The sequence below is a fragment of the Danio rerio genome, chromosome 23 (genome assembly GCF_052040795.2).
Source record: "Danio rerio strain M-AB ecotype USA chromosome 23, GRCz13ab, whole genome shotgun sequence".
Taxonomy (NCBI): Eukaryota; Metazoa; Chordata; class Actinopteri; order Cypriniformes; family Danionidae; genus Danio; species Danio rerio.
Genome location: NC_141043.1, coordinates 41,174,509 through 41,195,000, shown reverse-complemented (window position 1 = coordinate 41,195,000; position 20,492 = coordinate 41,174,509). Strand labels below are relative to the sequence as shown.

The 20,492-nt window shown below is 38.1% G+C and overlaps 1 protein-coding gene across 2 annotated transcripts in view; it reads right to left on the bottom strand.

The window, feature by feature from the left end:
- LOC101883438 (uncharacterized) overlaps positions 1-20,492 on the bottom strand; it is an 87,724-nt gene that overhangs the window by 26,745 nt on the left and 40,487 nt on the right. The window contains exons 10-11 of one of the 2 annotated variants that reach the window (XM_087307730.1): positions 17,168-17,258; positions 12,602-12,688 (exon numbers count right to left, since the gene is read on the bottom strand). In XM_087307730.1, the coding sequence (XP_087163856.1) occupies positions 12,602-12,688; positions 17,168-17,258 (178 nt within the window). Of the gene's footprint in view, positions 1-10,188; positions 10,822-12,601; positions 12,689-17,167; positions 17,259-20,492 lie in introns of those variants that run through there. The other variant, XM_087307731.1, reaches the window with a different exon arrangement.

Genomic DNA, 20,492 nt, shown 5'->3' with positions numbered 1-20,492 from the left:
AGGTAGGTAGATAGACAGACAGACAGACAGGTAGGGTGGATGGATGGATGGATGGATGGATGGATGGATGGATGGATGGATGGATGGATGGATGGATGGATGGATGGATGGATGGATGGATGGGTAGGTAGGTAGGTAGGTAGGTAGGTAGGTGGGTCGGTGGGTGGGTAGGTAGGTAGGTAGGTAGGTATCGATTGACAGACAGACAGACAGACAGAACGCCAGAAAGACAGACAGATAGAATGATGGATGGATGGACAGATAGATAAAAAGACGGACGAACGGATGGACATATAGGTAAAATGATGGATGGACAGATGGAAGGATAGATAGTTAAATAAAACGATGAACGGACAGACTGACAAATCGCTTTATTCAGTCAAATAAACACTAAAGTCTTGTGAACACTAAAGTTTGTGAACACTAAAGTCACAGTGGATCTGTTTACAGACTGACTGGTGAAATATTCCCAGAACCACACTGGATTACGTCCAATTAACTCCACCAAATGAAATGCACCCTGTTCATTTAGACTGTCTGATTGTAATTCCTACTAATACCACAAGTAACAACTTTATGCTTCTCTAGGGGGTAAAAAGCCCTTGTAATTTAGCCAAGATGAACAGGTCAGGCTGTAGAGTGTTTGAAAAAAAAAAAGGCATTGTGAACCGCTAGCATTAATTATTTTGTAGAATTAGTTATTTTCCAACCCGTCTAGCAAGCTGCTGTACTACAAAACCCCAATGGAGCTTTATTTGGGGTCTAGAATCAACAACCAGACCATATGCTCATCTATTTTCATCATATCCTCATTCCTACCTGGCCATTCACACCATTAAACACTGATGAATTCAATGAAATAAAAAAATTATGAGTTGTTCACCCCAAAGTAACGTAGACAAAATTGCAGTATTGCAGTGGCTGATTTCTTTCTAAACCAAAGAAAATTTACACTAAAAATGTTTACATTTTTCAAAGAATGAAAATTGGAATATAAATGGCTGGCATAGCTGAATAATAAGAGTTCAGTACATGGAAATGACACAATTTGAGCCTCAAACACAATTGTTTCCTCATTCTCATGTAAATCCAATCAGAGCAAAACGTCAGCTCAAACGATCCACCCAAGTCATTAATATGCACACCTGGGTTTGATTGGCCACAACATTTCCTAGTGAGATTACAACAATGACATTTTCCCCTTTTTTATATTTACTTTGAATGTGGGACGTATTTTGAAAATGGGAGAGACTTAATAGTAAAAGGGCCATTCTATGAAGCAGACAGCCATGCATGACCACACAGTTCTCACAAGTTCACCAGAACACAAAATGCAGGATATACAGATTTATTTACTGCCTCCCTCCCTAAATCTTTTGTTATTTAATGTGTAGATTGTAAAATTTGCACCATATGTTTACAATGAGGCAACAAACGCAAGCAGACTTCAGAATGTAAGTGTTTCATGCATGTTTATGCATTGTGTCATATCACTTAGATCTAACTGTGATTTTCTTGACTGAAAGAATTGTTTAAGCTGATTATTGAGCTGATATTAATTTCTGCCTGTGTTTTCATATGTTACTCTATATTGTCATATGTTCATCATATATTCATATAATCATATAAAGGACCAAAGACACCCGTATCGCAAAATGCAGAGGAACACTCTTCCACCAGTTCTTATTTAATACTTGCATCAAATACCCCAGTTTGTTATGGGGGACTGCATGGAATGTTCCTGAATAAAGGTGAAAGTGCCGAACTGCAGTTAAAGTCAACAAATAGAAAAGAGTTCATTGATTTTGATGACAGCCTTTTCCCAGATTAGCAGTAAGCTAATGCAATGTTAAATAATGCAAATCTTGCATTCAAACAATTGATAAAAAATAAAAATAAATTAACGCAATTCAATTATAATATTTAAAAAATGAATTGCTGTATACTTTAAACTTTAAATATGTTGTTCAATTAAAATTATCATAATATATATTTTGTCAAATAAAAAGCTTTTCTAGAGTCAACCACCATTTTGTGGCTCAAAAGTATAGTTACAGGCACCGTTTTGGCACCAGTAGTATTTTAGAAGTATCGATTTAGCACCGAATTTAGCATCGAAATTACTCCAAACGATACCCAACCCAAGAAAAACAGGAATGTTGGCAGGTATGCTTACCAGTTTATTAATGATTTGATCTGATATAGTTAGTAATCAGACTGTTCTAAGCGTTAGGGCTTATTATGCGGTTCTGGCGCCATCTTGTGGATAGAAAACGTCAACCGTCTGGTCTACTCATTATGACAGGTAATGGCCACCGACAAGTTCTTTTAGAAATTGTAAATATTTTAAAATATACACTATTCTTGCAAATAAACTGCATAGATGCAATCTAAACAACTAAATTCTCGACTAAAAAAGCCTCAAAAGTACATTTTGTTGTCTAACAACAGTAATATTTGTCAAACTGTAGTGTCTGTTTGTCGCTGGCTGTATGTGGACAGAGTAATACACAAAGGGTAAAGAGGATGTATGGATGCTGATATTACTTAAGCTATCAGCCAATCAGATTCGAGAACCAGACAGAACTGTTGTATAAATTATCAAAAAAAAAATGTTTTAACTTTTTTTCAAGAGCATTTTGATCTAGAATACATTCAAGATAAGATAATCAGGTCAGGTTGAAAGAGTTCTGCTTAAGGCATTCTGAACCACTACTATTAATTTGCTTGTTTAGTTATTTTTCAACCCATCTATCAAGCCGCTGTACCAAACCGTAGAGTAAATGCAACAACGCAGCTTGCTTTGACATGTAGGATCAACAAGCAGACCATATGCTCATCTGTTTCTATCGTAACCTATCGTGCTTCATTCCTACCTGGCGGATTCACACCTTTAAACACTAATTTAACCAAAGCTAGAAGTGAATCTAATCAAGTCCCGCTGGGCATAAACTTCAGCTAAGCTTCTTTCCAATCCTCCAAATGAGTGTTCTTCTTGCATTTTTGATTCTGGTTTCCTCAAAAACTCCTGCCTCTCAGAGCATCGCACGCTCTCTGTTTACTAAAAGCTCTCCACGCCACAAGGAGTTAGCATTCCTCCGACAGCTCTGAAACAAAGCACAAACACGCCCAGAGAGCTCTTCGGTATTCCCCGCTCTAAGCCAGACCAATTTTCCACCCTAGCACCCAGCCTGTCAGATGGTGGGCAAATCCGCCTTAATGTTACAGGTTTAAAAAGTCAACCATGTCAGACAATCCTATGGATTTAATGGCAGTGTTGGAAACAGAACCCTGGGTACTTGTTTTGGGGAGATCTTAAACAACAGAAGACCTCTTCGTGAGGTCAAAACCGAGTTATGCTATAAGATTTTCAGACACAAATAGAACTGATCTTAAAGGGATAGTTCACAAAAACATGAACATTCAACATCATTTATCTTTAGGCCTTGTAAGGCATCCATCCAAAGCCAAAGCAAGGCCATATGCTCCTTAATTCAGTCACTCATAGTCAATAAACCACATAATCTCTTATTGGTCTAGGTTCGTTAGAATGTTTATAATAAAAATATTTTATTATAAACATTTGTAAAATTGAATACAGGTTTTTTACATTATAATAACAATACTTAATACTTCAATTTATCTTAATTTCTATAGCTCTGACCTCTAAAGGTGCTCTAGCGACTGTGGTCTTTAGCCTCCTTGGTAGAGCAGCCGACTCCCATGCAGAAGGTTGACGGTTTGATCCCAGCTTGGGGTGTGTTGGGTGGTGAGGACAGGCAGGGTTAAATTGGTGCCGTGACCCGGATGGAGTGAGGTTTAGGGGGGTGAGTGTAACAGAAGCCAGCTAGTAAGTGCTGTGCAGGTAAACCTCACTCCTCTGACCTCTAAAGGTACTCTAGTGACAGTGGTCATTAGCCTCCTTGGTAGAGCAGCCGACTCCCATGCAGAAGGTCGCCGGTTTGATCCCAGCTCGGGGTGTGTTGGGTGGTGAGGACCGACGGGGTTAAATTTGTGCCGTGACCCGGATGGGAGTGAAGTTTAGGGGGGTGAGTGTAACAGAAGCCAGCTAGTAAGTGCTGTGCAGGTAAACCTCACTCCTCTGACCTCTAAAGGTGCTCTCCTTGGTAGAGCAACTGACTACCATGCGGAAGGTTGCTGGTTTGATCCCAGCTCGGAGCAGGTTGGGTGACGTAAGACCCGCTGGGTTACACTTTTACAATGTAGATTGTGTCAAACCAGTTTAACATAAAGGTTTTATTACATTCAAACTTTTTCAGTCCAGGGTTCAGAGTATAGTTTAGTTTTGTTTTCACTGCGGTAAGTCCAAACACTGAAGAGCAAATGCATCGATAAACAGCTCCACAAGTCCCAAACCAAGCAAGCCAGTGGTGACAGTAGCGAGGAACAAATTTCACCAATTGATGAACCTTGAGAGAAACCAGGCTCAGTTGGGTATGACCATTTCTCCTCCAAACTTCTTGTACAGAGCTGCAGTCTAGACCTCAGAGGCTGGAGATCGCTGGACGTCCATCGTGGAGAAGCTGCAGAAGCCGTGAGTAGGTCACTGGCGGGTGTTCAGGCTGGCCCAAAGCATCAATGCAGAGACTTGACGTGTCACTGGGGTCTTTCAGGATTCAATCTCATGCTCTCCACTCCTCTATGACCGCCACAGCATCTGCTCAAGATACAGCCTGGTCCAGGATTATGGAGACCTCTAGAGGTCCTTTATGGTTGGCATCATGTCTTCCTATGTGTTGATCCTTGTTGGGTCTTGATGGTTAGAATATTTGTTTGATTTATTATATATTTGATTTATTTATTATATATTTATTTATTATACGTTTTTCAATTTCTAACTAATCTAAATCTAAAACCAGTTCTGTTACTTGAAATAAAATCAACATATATTAATTATTATTATTCTTATTAATTATTACTAATACTAAAGTGATTTCTGAAGGATCATGTGACACTGAAGACTATAGTAATAAAGCTGAAAATAATCTTTAAAGTCACTGGAATAAATTATTCAATTTAATTATAAACTATTTTTGAACAGTTATTTTATAATGCAATAACATTTACAATTTTACAATCTGTACTATAATTTTGATCAAATAAATGGAGCCTTGGTGAGCAGGATGAGCTTATTTTAAAACATTTAAAAATCCTACTGACCCCAAACTTTTGACCGTAAGTGCATTTAAAATAAATAAATAAATAAATAAATATATATATATATATATATATATATATATATATATATATATATATATATATATATAAATAAATAAATAAATATATATATATATATATATATATATATATATATATATATATATATATATATATATATATATATATATATATATATATATATATATATATATATATATATATATATATATATATATATATAATTTTTTTTTCTTTTCTTTTCTTTTGGTTCAACCCCATAGTAAAAAACAGAAATATATATCAAAAATACAATCAACAAAATAACTATGAAAAATAGAAATATATTTTAGATATTAATAAAACTACAAAAGTATTTTTTAATGTTGAAACAACAAAGGTACCATACATAATCTCTTATTGATGTGGGTTTATTAGATTTAAATTGGAAGAAAGTTTGGTCGTTGCTTAACAATTGCTTATTACAAACATTTAAATTAAAATTCAACTTAAATTTTACCAATCAAATCAAAGTTTAGACAGGACATAACCAAAACTTTTCATTTTGTTTGTCACTACCAGAAACCATGCCACATATTTTCTGTCAGTTCTCAATGAAATTATGTTTGATGTCTCCAAATTCATACATACAAATTATTCCAAAATTTTCTTCTAAAAGTACAAGCTGTTTTTGAACTGTAACAAGAACATTGAAAAGGAAGCTTTTATTCTAAATTTTTTGATACTATTAATAAAGTTTCATATTCATTGATGCAAATATCTTGCTATACTTAAAGAATTAGAAAATTATTTGGAAACCATTAAGAACAGTACTATTGAATATATATATATATATATATATATATATATATATATATATATATATATATATATATATATATATATATATATATATATATATATATATATATATATATTTGCCATGATGACAGTAAATAATATTTGACTAGATATGTATGTGTGTGTGTGTGTGTGTGTGTGTGTGTGTGTGTGTGTGTGTGTGTGTGTGTGTGTGTGTTTATACATAAAAATATTTATTGCTCTGGATTCAGTCCTTAGAGAAATTAATTTATTTATTTATTTCCAATGGAGGTACATGGCTTTTACGCACAAATAGTGAGCGACGCACTCGCATCTTTCAGGCACTGTAAGGCAACTTGCTGCATAGCTATTTTAAGTTGACAACTTTCAACCCAAGTACTGCACTTGACTGGGTTTAAGTTGAGTAATCTCAAAAATTTAAAGTTGTCAACATTTTTTACAGCGTTGGTGAAAACAACTTTCAGAATGCCGCAAACGCACAGTGAGTCATGTGACTAACCGATTAGCTTTTTAGCACTTTGCTTGGAATAAAAACATTACAGGAATAATGATAGACTAATTACCTCAGACAAATGCAGCACAAACAAACACTACAGTGCTTTTTAACCCCCTCTATAAATAAAACTTGTATCAAAGCTGCAGCAATTGTTTATCAGGTTGTCATCCTCTGAGAAAACAATGGATGGTTGCCTAGCAATGACAGATGCCACAAAAGTGCACACGTTGCATGTTCTGTGTTCTTTTAGGGCCTACTCACACTATGCCATCCAAACCGTGCCCAGGCCCGTTTCCCGGATCATTTGAGAAGTGTGAGTGCACTGAATCAGGCTCAAGCACAGTTCACTTGGCCGGCCCTGGCCTGGTTGGAAGAGGTGTGTCTGAGCCCGGTTCACTTGGGCTTTGGCGTGGTACGCTTGTGTGTGAGTGCAAAACGCGCCAAAGCCCGAAACTGAAAGCGTGACGTGACACTTAAGGCACTGTTTCATATGGATTTATTAATAATTCTTACTGTTCAGTGAACGGAAACTGCCATAGTTTATTAAAGACTCAAACCTCTCACTGCATGACAGCTGCGCGCCTTCAGCAGACCTCCTCATTCCTGCAGCACGAGAGCTTTTTGATTGTTTATGAGCGCCAAAAATGGCGGATCTATTCGGCGAAATATCTGACTGCGTGTCCCCGCATCCCTAAGGACTGTTTGGCGAAATATTTGACGGCATATCAAACGACTGAAACGATATAACTAGAGAAATCTCCACTGTGCTGCTGAGTGTGAGAGCGCTTCTCACTGAACAGCCCAGCAGCGATGACGTAAGCGTGCGGAAGCCCGTTTGTGGTGTGAGCGCGGGCCGTCGGTGGAGACGGAAGGGGGGACAAGCGTGCTTTGGCCCAGTTCGAGGTAACTGTACCTAGTGTGAGTACGGCCTTAGACGCAATATATGAACAGCCGTTAAAGCATTAGCACAGAAGCAACTGCAACATAGCTACAATAAAGTGTAAATATGTTTAATTTATTCAGAGACATAAAAGTTACTATGGAAGACAATAAGTGTCAGCAACCAGCATTCTTCAAAATATCTTCTTTTGTGTTCAACAGAAGGGAGAATCTCGAATAGGTTTTGAACAAGTGAAGGGTGAGTAAATATAGAATTTTCCTTTTTGGGTGAACTATCCCTTTAAAACATCTGTAGCTGGGCCCTTCAAGGGAAATGTCGACTTTCAGACATACTGTTTACATTCTCACAACCAACACGCATTTGTCAAAGTGTGAATGACTGGAAAAAAGACTTGAGCTTCCGGGATCTTGGATGACAGTCGATGACACTACAGAGCACAGCAAGGAGAACAGAACAGCAAGATCGGCTAAAAAAGCTGTCAATCCCCCGAGGTGAAAAACGTAAGCCTTTCCCTGACACCCGAACGCTGAGTCAAGCCTATTTTGATGCTGTATAATACCCATAACCTCTGGAAAATTCTCCGACATGTCCAGGATCCTGACCTCCACACTTAGTGACTTAAACCTCAAGCCCTCAAATGATATATAATCATCTGTCCTCGCAGAAAAGCTCTTGAGGATGAATTGCCCTTTTCTGTGTTCTTTCAAAACACTGCTTTTTTATTAGAGGGATTTTAAGGCATCAATATATTAATAAAATTAGGTTATAATGGTATTAAAGGTGCTGTATCTAAGTTTTAAATTCCTTCTAATGCATAAAAATAGCTAAATAAGTTTGTATATATTAAAAAAAAACATTCCAAGTGAACATTTGTATCTGAAAAACAATGCTGAAGTCAGATAATCTGCTTTGAAAGTGTGTGTTAGGTGTCAGAACGGCTGTCTTTGTTGTGGTTTCTTTAACTTGCCCATTGCCAGTTTAGCTAATTATATTCCAGCACTCCAGGTTGCCTTGATGGAAAACAGCGTATTTGATTCATTCAGTCATGAAGGCTCTCAAAGCATGTCAGTGACCGAATCGCGACCTCCGGTGGACAGTAGCAGACTCCGAAATGAGATGCAGATTCAGAGTTCCACATATGGTTATTAATTAGCAAATAATATAAATATTACGAACGTAAACATTAGGTGAGCAGGTTACATTGTAACCCTGTGTCCTAACCAGTGTTTTGCAAGTTACTTCCAAATTACTTGTTACTGCTATTTAAAAGTAATCCCTTACCTTACAATATTACTGTCTCAGAATTGTAATATGTTACATGACTCTTATTTTATTTTTTTGTTACTTTGTACTAATGTACTAGACGTGAGACATGTACTCTAGCCAATAAGAACATTCAGACGCATTCACATCTGTGCTGTTATATGAAAACAAAATCCTTTGAATATTTTTCAAGACACATTTAGCTGCTAGATGTTAGTCAGATACCGTTTCTATTGGGGTGTGATGAGATGCTTACGGGCGACGCATTTGCGCAGTAGGTAGTGCTGTTGCCTTATAGCAAGAAGGTCACTGGGTTGCTGATTCGATCCTCGGCTCAGTTGGCGTTTCTGTGTGGAGTTTGCATGTTCTCCCTGCGTTCGCATGGGTTTCCTCCGGGTGCTCCGGTTTCCCCCACAGGCCAAAGACATGCGGTACAGTTGAATTAAATAAGCTAAATTGTCCGTAGTGTATGAGTGTGTGTGTGAATGTGTGTGGATGTTTCCCAGAGATGGGTTGCGGGTGGAAGGGCATCCGCTGCGCAAAAATGTGCTGGATAAGTTGGCGGTTCATTCCACTGTGGCGCCCCCGGATTAATAAAGAACAAGACAAGAAAATGAATGAATGAATGAGATACTCACTCTCAATGAGACGAGACACGAGATTAGATACACGAGAACGAGATGAGACGAGATTTCCCCCCTATTTTTAAGAAACCTTCAATGATGAAATATATGAATGGAAAATAATCTCGGCTAGCCCCGAGTCAAGCTAATGCATGAACCACCAATCAGACAATTCCTAACTCAGTACAAATAACCCAAACATCTTACTTTTAGCCATCTTCGTCCTGAAGAATCCCCCCTTCCACCCCCTCTCCTCCTTATTTGTTCCTCTATAGTGCAGCATGGCTAGCACTCAAGATGTACCTGAGCTCAAACGCTCGCGCTGCAAACGGGAGGGAGCCCCAGGCTAAAGGATCTCATGAGTTCAGAGCTCTCTCCCGGGATAGCATGCCAAACCAGCTTATTACCAATCATCAGCTAAGTGTGAACTCTTGATTGTTAAATTAAAACTAAATTCCCGACAAAAATAAAACACCACATTAACAAAGTGCTCAATAAATAGCAGCGTCTTACAGATCTAAATCTAATTTTTAACTTCCACCAACTGATTTTCAAGCAAAAGTAACTAAAACTCAAAATGTGATGAACAAGCTTCAGATATGTGCTTAAACGCATCTGCAACACTAGTATATTATCATCTTCTTGTACCACGAAAAAAATCTCCTGAGGATAAAATGTCACGTCTCAACATCCCTTTAAAACACTGCATTTGTTCATTAGAGGGATTTCGGAGCCCAGAGTGAACTTAACATCAGACAGAAATGTATTTAATGGTGCAGAATAGAACAGCCAGGTGGGTATAAAGTGACTCAAATAAAAACTAACTTTTGAGATGCATCAGTAATACAAGAGGGATTTCAACCTCCTTCTTCTTTTATTTTTTTGTGCTCACAGGTAAGAAAAAAGCCTTCAGAGTGCTCTTCTGGTGCCCGGCTCTCTAACTAATAAATGACTTGCAGGAAATTTGCCATTAGAAACTCCTTCAGCCCGGTCTAAGTGCCGATTCGTTGCGAACAGAACTCCTGTGTATTAATGCATGATTCTTTTTTTTTTTTTTCCACCTCAAGTCCATTTCATTTATTTTTTTCTGAGCGCCTGCTGTCTGCCAAGATTATCTTTTGCATTAGTAAATGAGCTTTTTATTCGTTCTCTTTGTGTTTTCTTGTTCTCGGTTCAGCCGCGGGCCTCAGGAATCAGCTTTTGCAGAGCTTCAATACTGATTTTCTTCAGGCTAACCGTAAGTGTTAAGTTCAAGAGAGATTGTTTTTTTCACACAAACCAACTTTCAATTTTATTCTTCCGTCAATCATAATCATCAGCGCAGTGTGGTGTGGTGCTGAATGCACAGCAAACAACCACAAAACGCAGATGAACGGACAGTTAAAGACAAAATTATTAGCCCAGAAATTTGTATTTTTTTCATGCATACTTTCCGCTTAAGCTGAAAATTTGAAAATGACCCGGTTCCATATTGTACGTCAAGATGTGTTCTAAATCAGGGGTGTCCAAACTTGGTCCTGGAGGGCCGGTGTCTTGGAGAGTTTAAGCTCCAACCCTAATCAAACACACCGAAACAGCTAATCAAGCAACTTCTAGATATTCTAGAAACCTCCTGGCAGGTGTGTTGATGCAGGTTGGAGTTAAACTCAGCACCAGACACCAGCCCTCCAGGACAGAGTTTGTACACCACTGGTCTAGACGTTTAAAAATAACTGTTATAATATTATTTTACTATTATAATAAGTGTCTAGAAAATAAATGTTTAAAAACATATTAGTTTTATTAAAGGGTACATAGTTTACCCCTTTTTTATGATTTAATATTATTATAATGGTTCTTCTGAGTGTGCCAGTTTAGGTGCAGTGCAGCACACAGTTCAGATTTTTTTTAATATAATGAGTTCAAAAGTGTCATGTTGGGGGCGTGTACACAGCTCGCTGTTTTAGGGGTGTGTTGCTTCACATGAAAATTAGTCTCGGCTTCCCGCCCAACGTAACAAGGGGGCGGAGCCAAGACCTCCCACGCTGTGTGTTTGCAACAGACAGGCAGACCGAGAGAAGCTAAGCTAGGATCAGCATTCAGCCGTACATGTACGACTCAGACACAGACCAAGCAGAGAGCACACAATCATTTGTGTCTCTGTATAGTTTTACAGGCAACTGTGTGCTAGTTTCAAGTGCCGAGCTTGTACACCGAGACTATCAACCACTGAATTAACTCGAAGCTGCGATACGGCAAAACAAACATTCTCCGTGGCGTGGCAGAAACATGGCGTGGCTCCAATTGGTCCACCGTTTTTATGTTGTTCAATTTAAAAAAAAAAAAGGACTGTGTGTGTTTATATCACCCCAATATGATGGTCTATACACTATACTTACACGCATGTCTGTCCAAATAGCTTGAAAAGTAGATTTTTCACCATAGGTAACTAATTTATTTTATCTTTGCCATGATGACAGTATATAATATTTTGCAAAATACTATCTATCTAGAGTGAAGGAGTGGTGCAGTAGTAGGTCTGTTTATCTATCTATCTGTCTATCTATCCATCCATCCATCCATCCATCCATCCATCCATCCATCTATCTATCTATCTATCTATCTATCTATCTATCTATCTATCTATCTATCTATCTATCTATCTATCTATCTATCTATCTATCTATCTATCTATCTATCTATCTATCTATCTATCTATCTATCTATCTGTCTGTCTGTCTGTCTGTCTGTCTGTCTGTCTGTCTGTCTGTCTTTAATTTATACTTTCATTCTTTCATTTTATTTATGCATTCTCTCTCTATCTAACACTTTTATTCATTCATTCATTCATGCATCCCTGCCTGCATAAATAGATAGACAGAACGATAGATGGAACAATAGAAAGAATGCTGGATGGATAGATAAAAAAACGACAGACAGACAGACAGACAGACAGACAGACAGACAGACAGACAGATAGATAGATAGATAGATAGATAGATAGATAGATAGATAGATAGATAGATAGATAGATAGATAGATAGATAGATAGATAGATAGATAGATAGATAGATAGATAGATAGATAGATAGATAGATAGATAGGATAGATAGATAGATAACTGCTTATCATAACTTAAAAAATATTAACAGAAGCATCAAAAAAGCATCTCCTGCGTGTATTTGTGTATCTGAAATGAATGCATGCTAGACCGTTGGTGTATTCTGAGTGTGTGCAAGAGTTCAGAGAGAAAGAGAGACAGACTGTCAGAGAAATGAGTGACGGCTGTAGATGAGATGTTTGTAATGCGGGTCTGACCGGCGCCAGGTCCTCCATGCTGATGGGCAGCTCTCGCATGGTGAGCAGCAGGTCCAGGTGAGCGCTGAGGTTCGGGATGTTGCACATCTGAGGGAGAAACCAGAGACATCATCAAGATATGCAGAGACAAGCCTCGCAGATGCTCAGGAGCATACAGTGCAATCTTAACAGATGAAAATGTCCATGTTTCACATCAAGAATCGAAAGACAAGAGTGTGTAAAAGATTATAATATACAATTGGAGGCGTTATTTTTTTTACAAATTTTGACGAAGTTCATTCATTCATTTTTCTTCAGCTTAGTCCCTTATTTATCAAGAGTTGCCACAGCGGAATGATCTGCCAACTTATCCAGCGTATATTTTAGGTAGCATATGCCCTTTCAGCCACAACCCAGTACTGGGAAATACTTATACACACTCATTCACACACAGTCATACATTACGGCCAATTTAGTTTATTCAATTCACCTATAGCGTATGTGTTTGGGCTGTGGGGGAAACCGGAGCACCCAAAGGAAACCAACACCAACCTGGGAAGAGCATGCAAACTAGAGAACTGTGCACGTCTGAATTTTTACTCCACTTCCGCCAGGTTTTATTCCGCACCTGACCGATCCCGCCGTATGTTCAACCTTTGTTCTCTGCCCGACACGCCATATTTCCTACCCGACCTGACCGTTCCCACTAAATTTAGATTTGTTTTCCAAAATCTCATATTAAAATTGGGTAGTCGCAGAAATGCAGACCTCTAATGCAAACTCCACACAGACTTTTGACATCCAGTGGCTGAACTAAGTATTGCACTGCTGTTTCAAAACAACAAGAGCAGGGTGCCAGATTGACGACACCAACAGCAGTGTGTCTAACCGTTGAGCTAAAAGGCTGATTTAAACCCTGTTCTTAATAAAGCCAACAGCATGCGATAGAAAGAATATTCTCTACATTAAAGGAATTTTTGTCCTAGCCAACACCTGAAATTTATATTTGAGAAACAGCTTCTATTTCTTGCAGCAGAACAACAGGATAAACTGAAAATGTTTGCCTCGTGTACATCTCATATCCTTTATTGTGTTTAGTTTTAGTACAGTTTTTAGTGTTAAATGCTAAATAAAATAAACAGTTTGAATTAGAACTGTGATAAGCCAACACTAGTGATTCGGAATCTACATTTATTAATGTTAAAGTAGTTTTATTGGTATTAATCAGCTTATAAACCTTACCAGTGCAGTAAGTGCACTTTTCTTTCACTTTTTTGTTCCAGAAATCAGATAAGACAAAAACAGAATCCAAAAAATAAAGCAAACGAGTTCATACCAGGGTGAGAATGTGGTGAAATCTGAAAACGTAGTAAAAAAAAATCAGACGAAGGCTTTTCTTTTTCTGGACAGCTTTTGTAAATTGTCGGTTGGGTTTAGGGAAGTGAGCGGGCGGGCGGGTCAATTGATAAAATTGGTTGGGTTATGGGAAGGGAGGAGGGTGGGTCAACCAGCCGATTGGCCGGTCGCACAGTCAATCATTCAGTCAGTCAGACAGCAGCCTCTCGTGTGTGAACAGCGCGGGCACGAACGCCACTCGCGAGAGACATTTGAGATCTGAAAAATCGCACAAAGTGGCCTCTCGCGGATTCGCAAAAACAAAAACTGCAAAAATTTGTACATACCCGGGACGTATTTCACGGCCTCCAGAAACGTCCACGGGACTACATTTTCAGAATGAACCTGGGTTGCGAAATATAATTGGCTAAACTGGCATTAGGCAGGTTAAAGGAACCACAACAACAACAAAAAAAGCTGTATTGGCACCTAACGCACATTTTTAAAACCGAATATCTGACTGCAGCATTGTTTTTCAGATAAACAGTTAGCAAGCAAGTTTCTTAAATATTTACAAACATGTTGTTGTATTTTAATGCTTTAGATAAGTCAAACCTTACATACAGCACCTTTACATTAACTATTTAATAAATAATAATCGAAATTTGGTTTATTTATCTACATTTTGACGTTATTTTTTTTTATTTGTATTTGTGAGATTCAGTCATACACATTCAACAGATGTCATCTGAAAACCAGCCAATGATATTTGCCCTAAGGCTAGATACACACACACATATATATTTTAAGGTTAAGACATTTATATTTGACATGTTTTATGTATTATGTATCTCACATATTTGATGCATTTTAAGTGACCACCACAGCTGGAAGGGGTTTCAGTAAGACATCATTATACAGGACTCAATATTCAGCAGTGATATCTACTGAGAAATACGGAAACACCCAACATGACTTGTTTAAATCCTCAATTCTCAAGCTTTGGAAAGGACTGGTGTTCTGTAAATTTGTCCTACCTTGTCAGATTGTCCTACCTCTTATTCAAAAAGTAGGCAGCCCAATTTGTTGACACAATATGCTACCAATTAGATTTTGCTACCAGTGTAAATTTGAATGTGGAGTAGTGTGAAATGAAGCTGTAATACGGCCCTAACCTACCACAATCTCAGAACCATTCACATACAGTGTTGGTAGCATAATCTGATGGGTAGGATCAAATGTCAAGACACTGGCTCTGTGATTAATGCTTCACAAACACATGTCCAGAGTTGTTAAAATGCTTAAAGGAACTGAAGAATGAAAGGATTCTCGTATAAAACCCCTTAATCAAGTGGTTTGGTTCATTCTTAAAGTGAAGATGAAGGTTAAGAATTAAAATAAACAAGCTGTCAAACTAAATCCTCTCATGCATTTTTATGTAATGAGGATCAAATTAATTTGATGCACTTTTAGACGCATGAAAACAAGGCCATATACATAAAATCAAACCTAGCTGACTTAAGCCTGCATGTGTGTCTGTAAATGAATAAATCTATAAGAAATAGAGTATTAGAGGGCGTCACAGTGGTGCAGTGGGTCGCACTATCGCATCACAGCAAGGTCGCTGGTTCTCGACTGGGTCAATTGGCATTTCTGTGTGGAGTTTGCATGTTCTCCCTGTGTTCACATAGGTTTTCTCCGGTTTCCCCCGCAGTCCGAAGACATGTGCTATAGGTGAATTGAATAAGCTAAATTGGCCAGTGTATGAGTGTACATGCAAGAGTGTATGGGTGTTTCCCAGTACTGGGTTGCAGCTGGAAGGGCATCTGCTACATAAAACATTAACTGAATAAGTTGGCGGTTTATTCCGCTGTGGCAACGCCTTATTAATAAAGGGACTAAGCCAAAAATAAAACTAAACAATGAATAACTTGTAAATGTTAAAAGCTATTAGTTACTATGCTTTAAAGTAATTAGCAAGTAATAGAGTTAGAATGAAACGAGGGTGTTGATGCCCATTCTGACCAATCACAGATGTTTCTGCTGAGCTCCTGAACACACAGGCATTCAGCTCATGCTGATATGCTCTCTCATTGGCTGCAGCTCGTCACTACATCGGACCACACGTGGGGTTGAGTCAGCCGACTGCTCTGGAACATTTAGCATGCTAAATGTTGGATTTCCGTCTGCGAGGTGTCGGCGAGGTGTCGGCGACGCGTCAGCGAGCCTCTTTGATGTGTTGTTCAGTAGTTCACACATAAAGAGCGGCGAGCGGCGAGCACCTGCAGATTTCTTCCCGATCACAGCCCGATCTGTCGGTGAGCTCGTTAACTTCCAAATCGGGCTCAAATCAGGCTTAAAATCCTCTAGTGTGAACTAGGCTTAAGGTAAGCGGGCTGTATGCACACTTTTTAAATATGTCTATGATAATACCATGTAGGCACATTTATAGTTTTAAAACTCTTACAACAACCATAAAGTAAAACAAAACGTATTTCCTATGTAAAAAAAACGATCCAAAAGGCAGGTCGGTCTATGTGTTTTTGCGTATTTATTTGTTTATAACATATAACGTGGATTATATTATAATAATCTGAGAGAGTAAATCTTTGTTATGAACCATTTTTTCTAAAAATAAGCTTGAAAAGTTGTCTGTAGCAAGGTGGTGATGTCACAGGCGAGCATTCTGAAGGCACAGTAGCCCGTTTATAGCCTAATGTTAGCTTTTCAATTCTTGCGCTTGCATTTATGATGCAAAAAGTAATAAAAGTTGTATTTTTGTGTGAGAACTATACGGTTGGACAAAACGTGTAAGTGTAATGAAGAGTGTTTGAACACAGACCTTATTATTTGCAATCTTCATAAAGCCTATCGGAAAATCCTATAGAGATTTTAACGAGGAAACCAGTTTTATGCAAGCAGCCTAATAGCCTACAAGGTGACGGCATAGTTGCTCCACTTTAGAAGGCAAATTAACGTAATTAGGCAAATCCTTGTTTAACGTTGGTTTGTTCTGTAGACACTCAAAATAAATTACCTAAGGAGGCTATTAAAGTTGACCTCAAATAGTTTAAAACAAAACTGCTTTTATTCTAGCCGAAATAAAACACAAGACTTTCTCCAGAAGAAAAAATATAGGAAATACTGTAAAATATTCCTTGCTCTGTTAAACATAATTTGGGAAATATTTCAAAAAGAAATTTCACAGGAGGGTGAATAACAAATGTAAATGAGTAGGCGTTGTGATTTTACCTCCATCATGTACTGATCCACCACGTGCAGCTCAGCTGAGTCTCCTTTATGTGATTTATACATCTCCACGTCATCCGGAGTGGGCACGTATCTGATGAAGAGCACACAACAAATGTAAACACAGCAAAGCACTGAAACGCCTGCCCTAATTTAGGTTTACATCATCCCATCCTCTCCGGTTCATAAATACTTCATAGAGGCCCATTTTAAGCATGCACAATTCTAAAAGGATGTCACACGACCCTTGTTCCCTTTTTTTTACAGGTTGACTGCCTAGCGAGCCTATTTTCTCCTTGGAGATTGCCTCTTTTTTTTCCTTTGCATCTCTCCATCTAGTCCTCAGAATATGGTGCATGCTTTTCTGATTTCCAGTGGCCCGAGGAACAGGGGTTGATTAAAAGCCAAGTTGCAGTCAGCTTGAATAAAGTGCTCAGGTAGTTGACGCTTCGACTGTTTCTGACTCTTTGAACCCGCCCACCTTTTAAAATGGGCTGCTGTTCGGGTCATTTTAAGCGTGTTTCAAATCCACACCACACTGACTATTTCATGAGGATGTTCTGATGGAGAAACTACAGCCACCTGCCATTAATATTGCAGATATTTCGCTTGGACCATTTTGCTTAAAAGGGACACCTTTTCATAAGGTGAGATATAAATCTCTGGCTGTCAACAGACTGTGTCTGTAAAGTCCCAGCTCAAAATACTGCACAGTTCATGTGGTATAGCTTTTGCTATTAATTGAGTGAGAGTCATTACTGTGCTTGTCACTTTAAATGCAAATGAGCTGCTTCTTTCTAAAAGACATGGGCTGCGTCCGAAATCGCCTACTACTCAGTATGTACAACGTTTGAATCTGAATTTATTAGTCGACTGTTAGAAAAGTACGTTCCTTATAGTATGAATTTGAGCTGTATGCATGGAACTCAACGTACTACATTCGCCATTTTGTCATGATCAGGTGACCCATCCACGTTAGTTGCATCGCTTCTCTCCCATTCATAAATTCTCTTCTGTGGCTTTATGGGATAACATAGCATCCATCGGATGCACACTTCAGAATCTCACAGGAAAGTAGTTGGTCATCCAGGTACTTCTCGCATACTGTTTTTCAAATACTACTGGGCTCGCATACTGAGAGCACAGCCTTTAAAAGAAACCCCAGAGGCAAATGATCACTGTTACCCTTTCTTTCGAGTGCCTTGGGATGATTTTTGCTGTTTTATCATTTAGTATAGCTTTAGAAATTTGCTATTAAGTTGGGTAGTCATTTTTGTGCTTGTCACTTTGAAATGCAAATGAGCTGCTGCTTTCCACAAGTGGGCGGAGCCTTTACATGCTATTCTGACACTACAGAAACAACAAAACAAGTAAATCTCATGCAGCTGAAATGTGAAAATTACAGTAGTAGATTAAACGCTTACATGTTCAAACCAGAGTCAGATACTTGGTTGATATCTCTCACATTTTGACTTATCGCATGAGAAACAGGTAATGGAAATGACAAATTTCTAATAAAAATCCCTAAATTCACAATAAAGTTTTTATGCTAGCTTGAAGAGATTTTATACTTGTTCAAAAAAAATGACTAGCAAATACTAGACCCGTGTAGAGATTTGAGGCAGTTTTCATGTGCATTTTGTTAGTAAAAGCAGTTTTAGTAAACCTCCAGCATGTGTGTTTAGATAAAGCAGTTTACTACATAGAGTACACTGTTAAGCTACACACAAAAAAATGTTTTATTTGAATTCTGTGTTTGTAAACTTTTAGCTTAAAATACTGCAGAGATCATGTATAGCTTTCCAAATTTGCCAATATTGGGGAGATCCTTTTTGTGCTTGTCACCTTAAATGCAAATGAGCTGCTGCTTTCAACAAGAAGGCAGAGCCTTTACATGCTATTCTGACACCCCAGAAACAACAAAACAAGTGAAACTCATGCTGCCGAACATGTTCAAACCAGAGTCAGACACTGGCTGGGTTGATATATCACCGACATTTTAACTTATCGCATGAGAAATGAGTGATGGAAAGGCCAAATTTTAAATAAAATCCATAAATTCACAATAAAGCTTTTACGCTAGCTAGAAGTGGTTTTGGACTTGTGCGACTTGTGCGTGTGTCAGTAAAAGCAGTTCCAGTAAAGCTCCAGCATGTGTGTTTAGATGGAGGAGAGTTTACTTCACAGAGTCAAAGTACACGGATAAGCTATGCAAAAAATTGGTTGAAAAATGGAATTCAGCTGAATTGTCATTGATGACATTGAGATAATCATTCAACACTAACGACAGCCGTTTGTGTCACTTCTTAGTTAACTATGGCTGTTGTAAATGTGGCAGGTTAAATGACAACATATAATAACGTGGTTTTATTAAACACAGGCTCACTTGAAATATGTACCCATGGCTACATTTTTGAGAACTGAAAGATTTATACCGTGGACTATGTCTTTTTGCAGTTTGTGTTTTCTCAAATCCCCTAGAGGACACTGTGTACAATTTTTGGCAAGAAGGATTGCTTGTCGTTGAGCATAATTTATCAGCTTGACATTGACTGACTCTAATAGGCCTTCATAATTTTATTATTAATGTAGCTATACATGTCATTATAATCCATTATTAGTTTTGTTTGTCTTTTATAGATTCATTTAAAAATATATATAATTGATTTTGTTAGAGATATAATACATCCATGAAGTTATTATCGCAGAATCAAGCCTGACGGGTTGATTGGCAACCCGAAGCGGAGCCCTGTTGTACACTCTCAGAAATAAAGGCACGCAAGTTGTCACAGGGGTGGTACCTTTTCAAAAGGTACTTGTTTGTGTCTATATTGGTACCTCAAAAGTACATATTAGTACCTACAAATTTTAAGAGGAACACTTTTGTACTTTTTAGATACCAATATGTACCTTTGAGGTATTAATATGGAACTTTTAGATACAAATTTGTACCTTTTGAAAAGGTACCACCCCAGTGACAGCTCGCGTACCTTTATTTCTGAGAGTGTGTAAGACTAAAGGGCTTTATTTATTTTGCAAAAACAACCATCCTGTGTGCACTTCATCTATCTTCTTACATAACTACTTGGGCAAAAAACATGAAATTTAAACATAACATTGTTCTAAGACGAAGTTTATTAGGATTACCTACACTACACTAACCTGCGCATTATTCAGTCACAAAATGATGCCAAACTGTCAAAAATGCAAAGCTGACAGAAACGAAAATGGTTGAATGTAGCATGGACTAACCTACGTATTGTTCATTCAGAAGACATTACAAATCCTCCAAAAGCAGTCAAAAACTGCATCATGACAGACAAGCAAA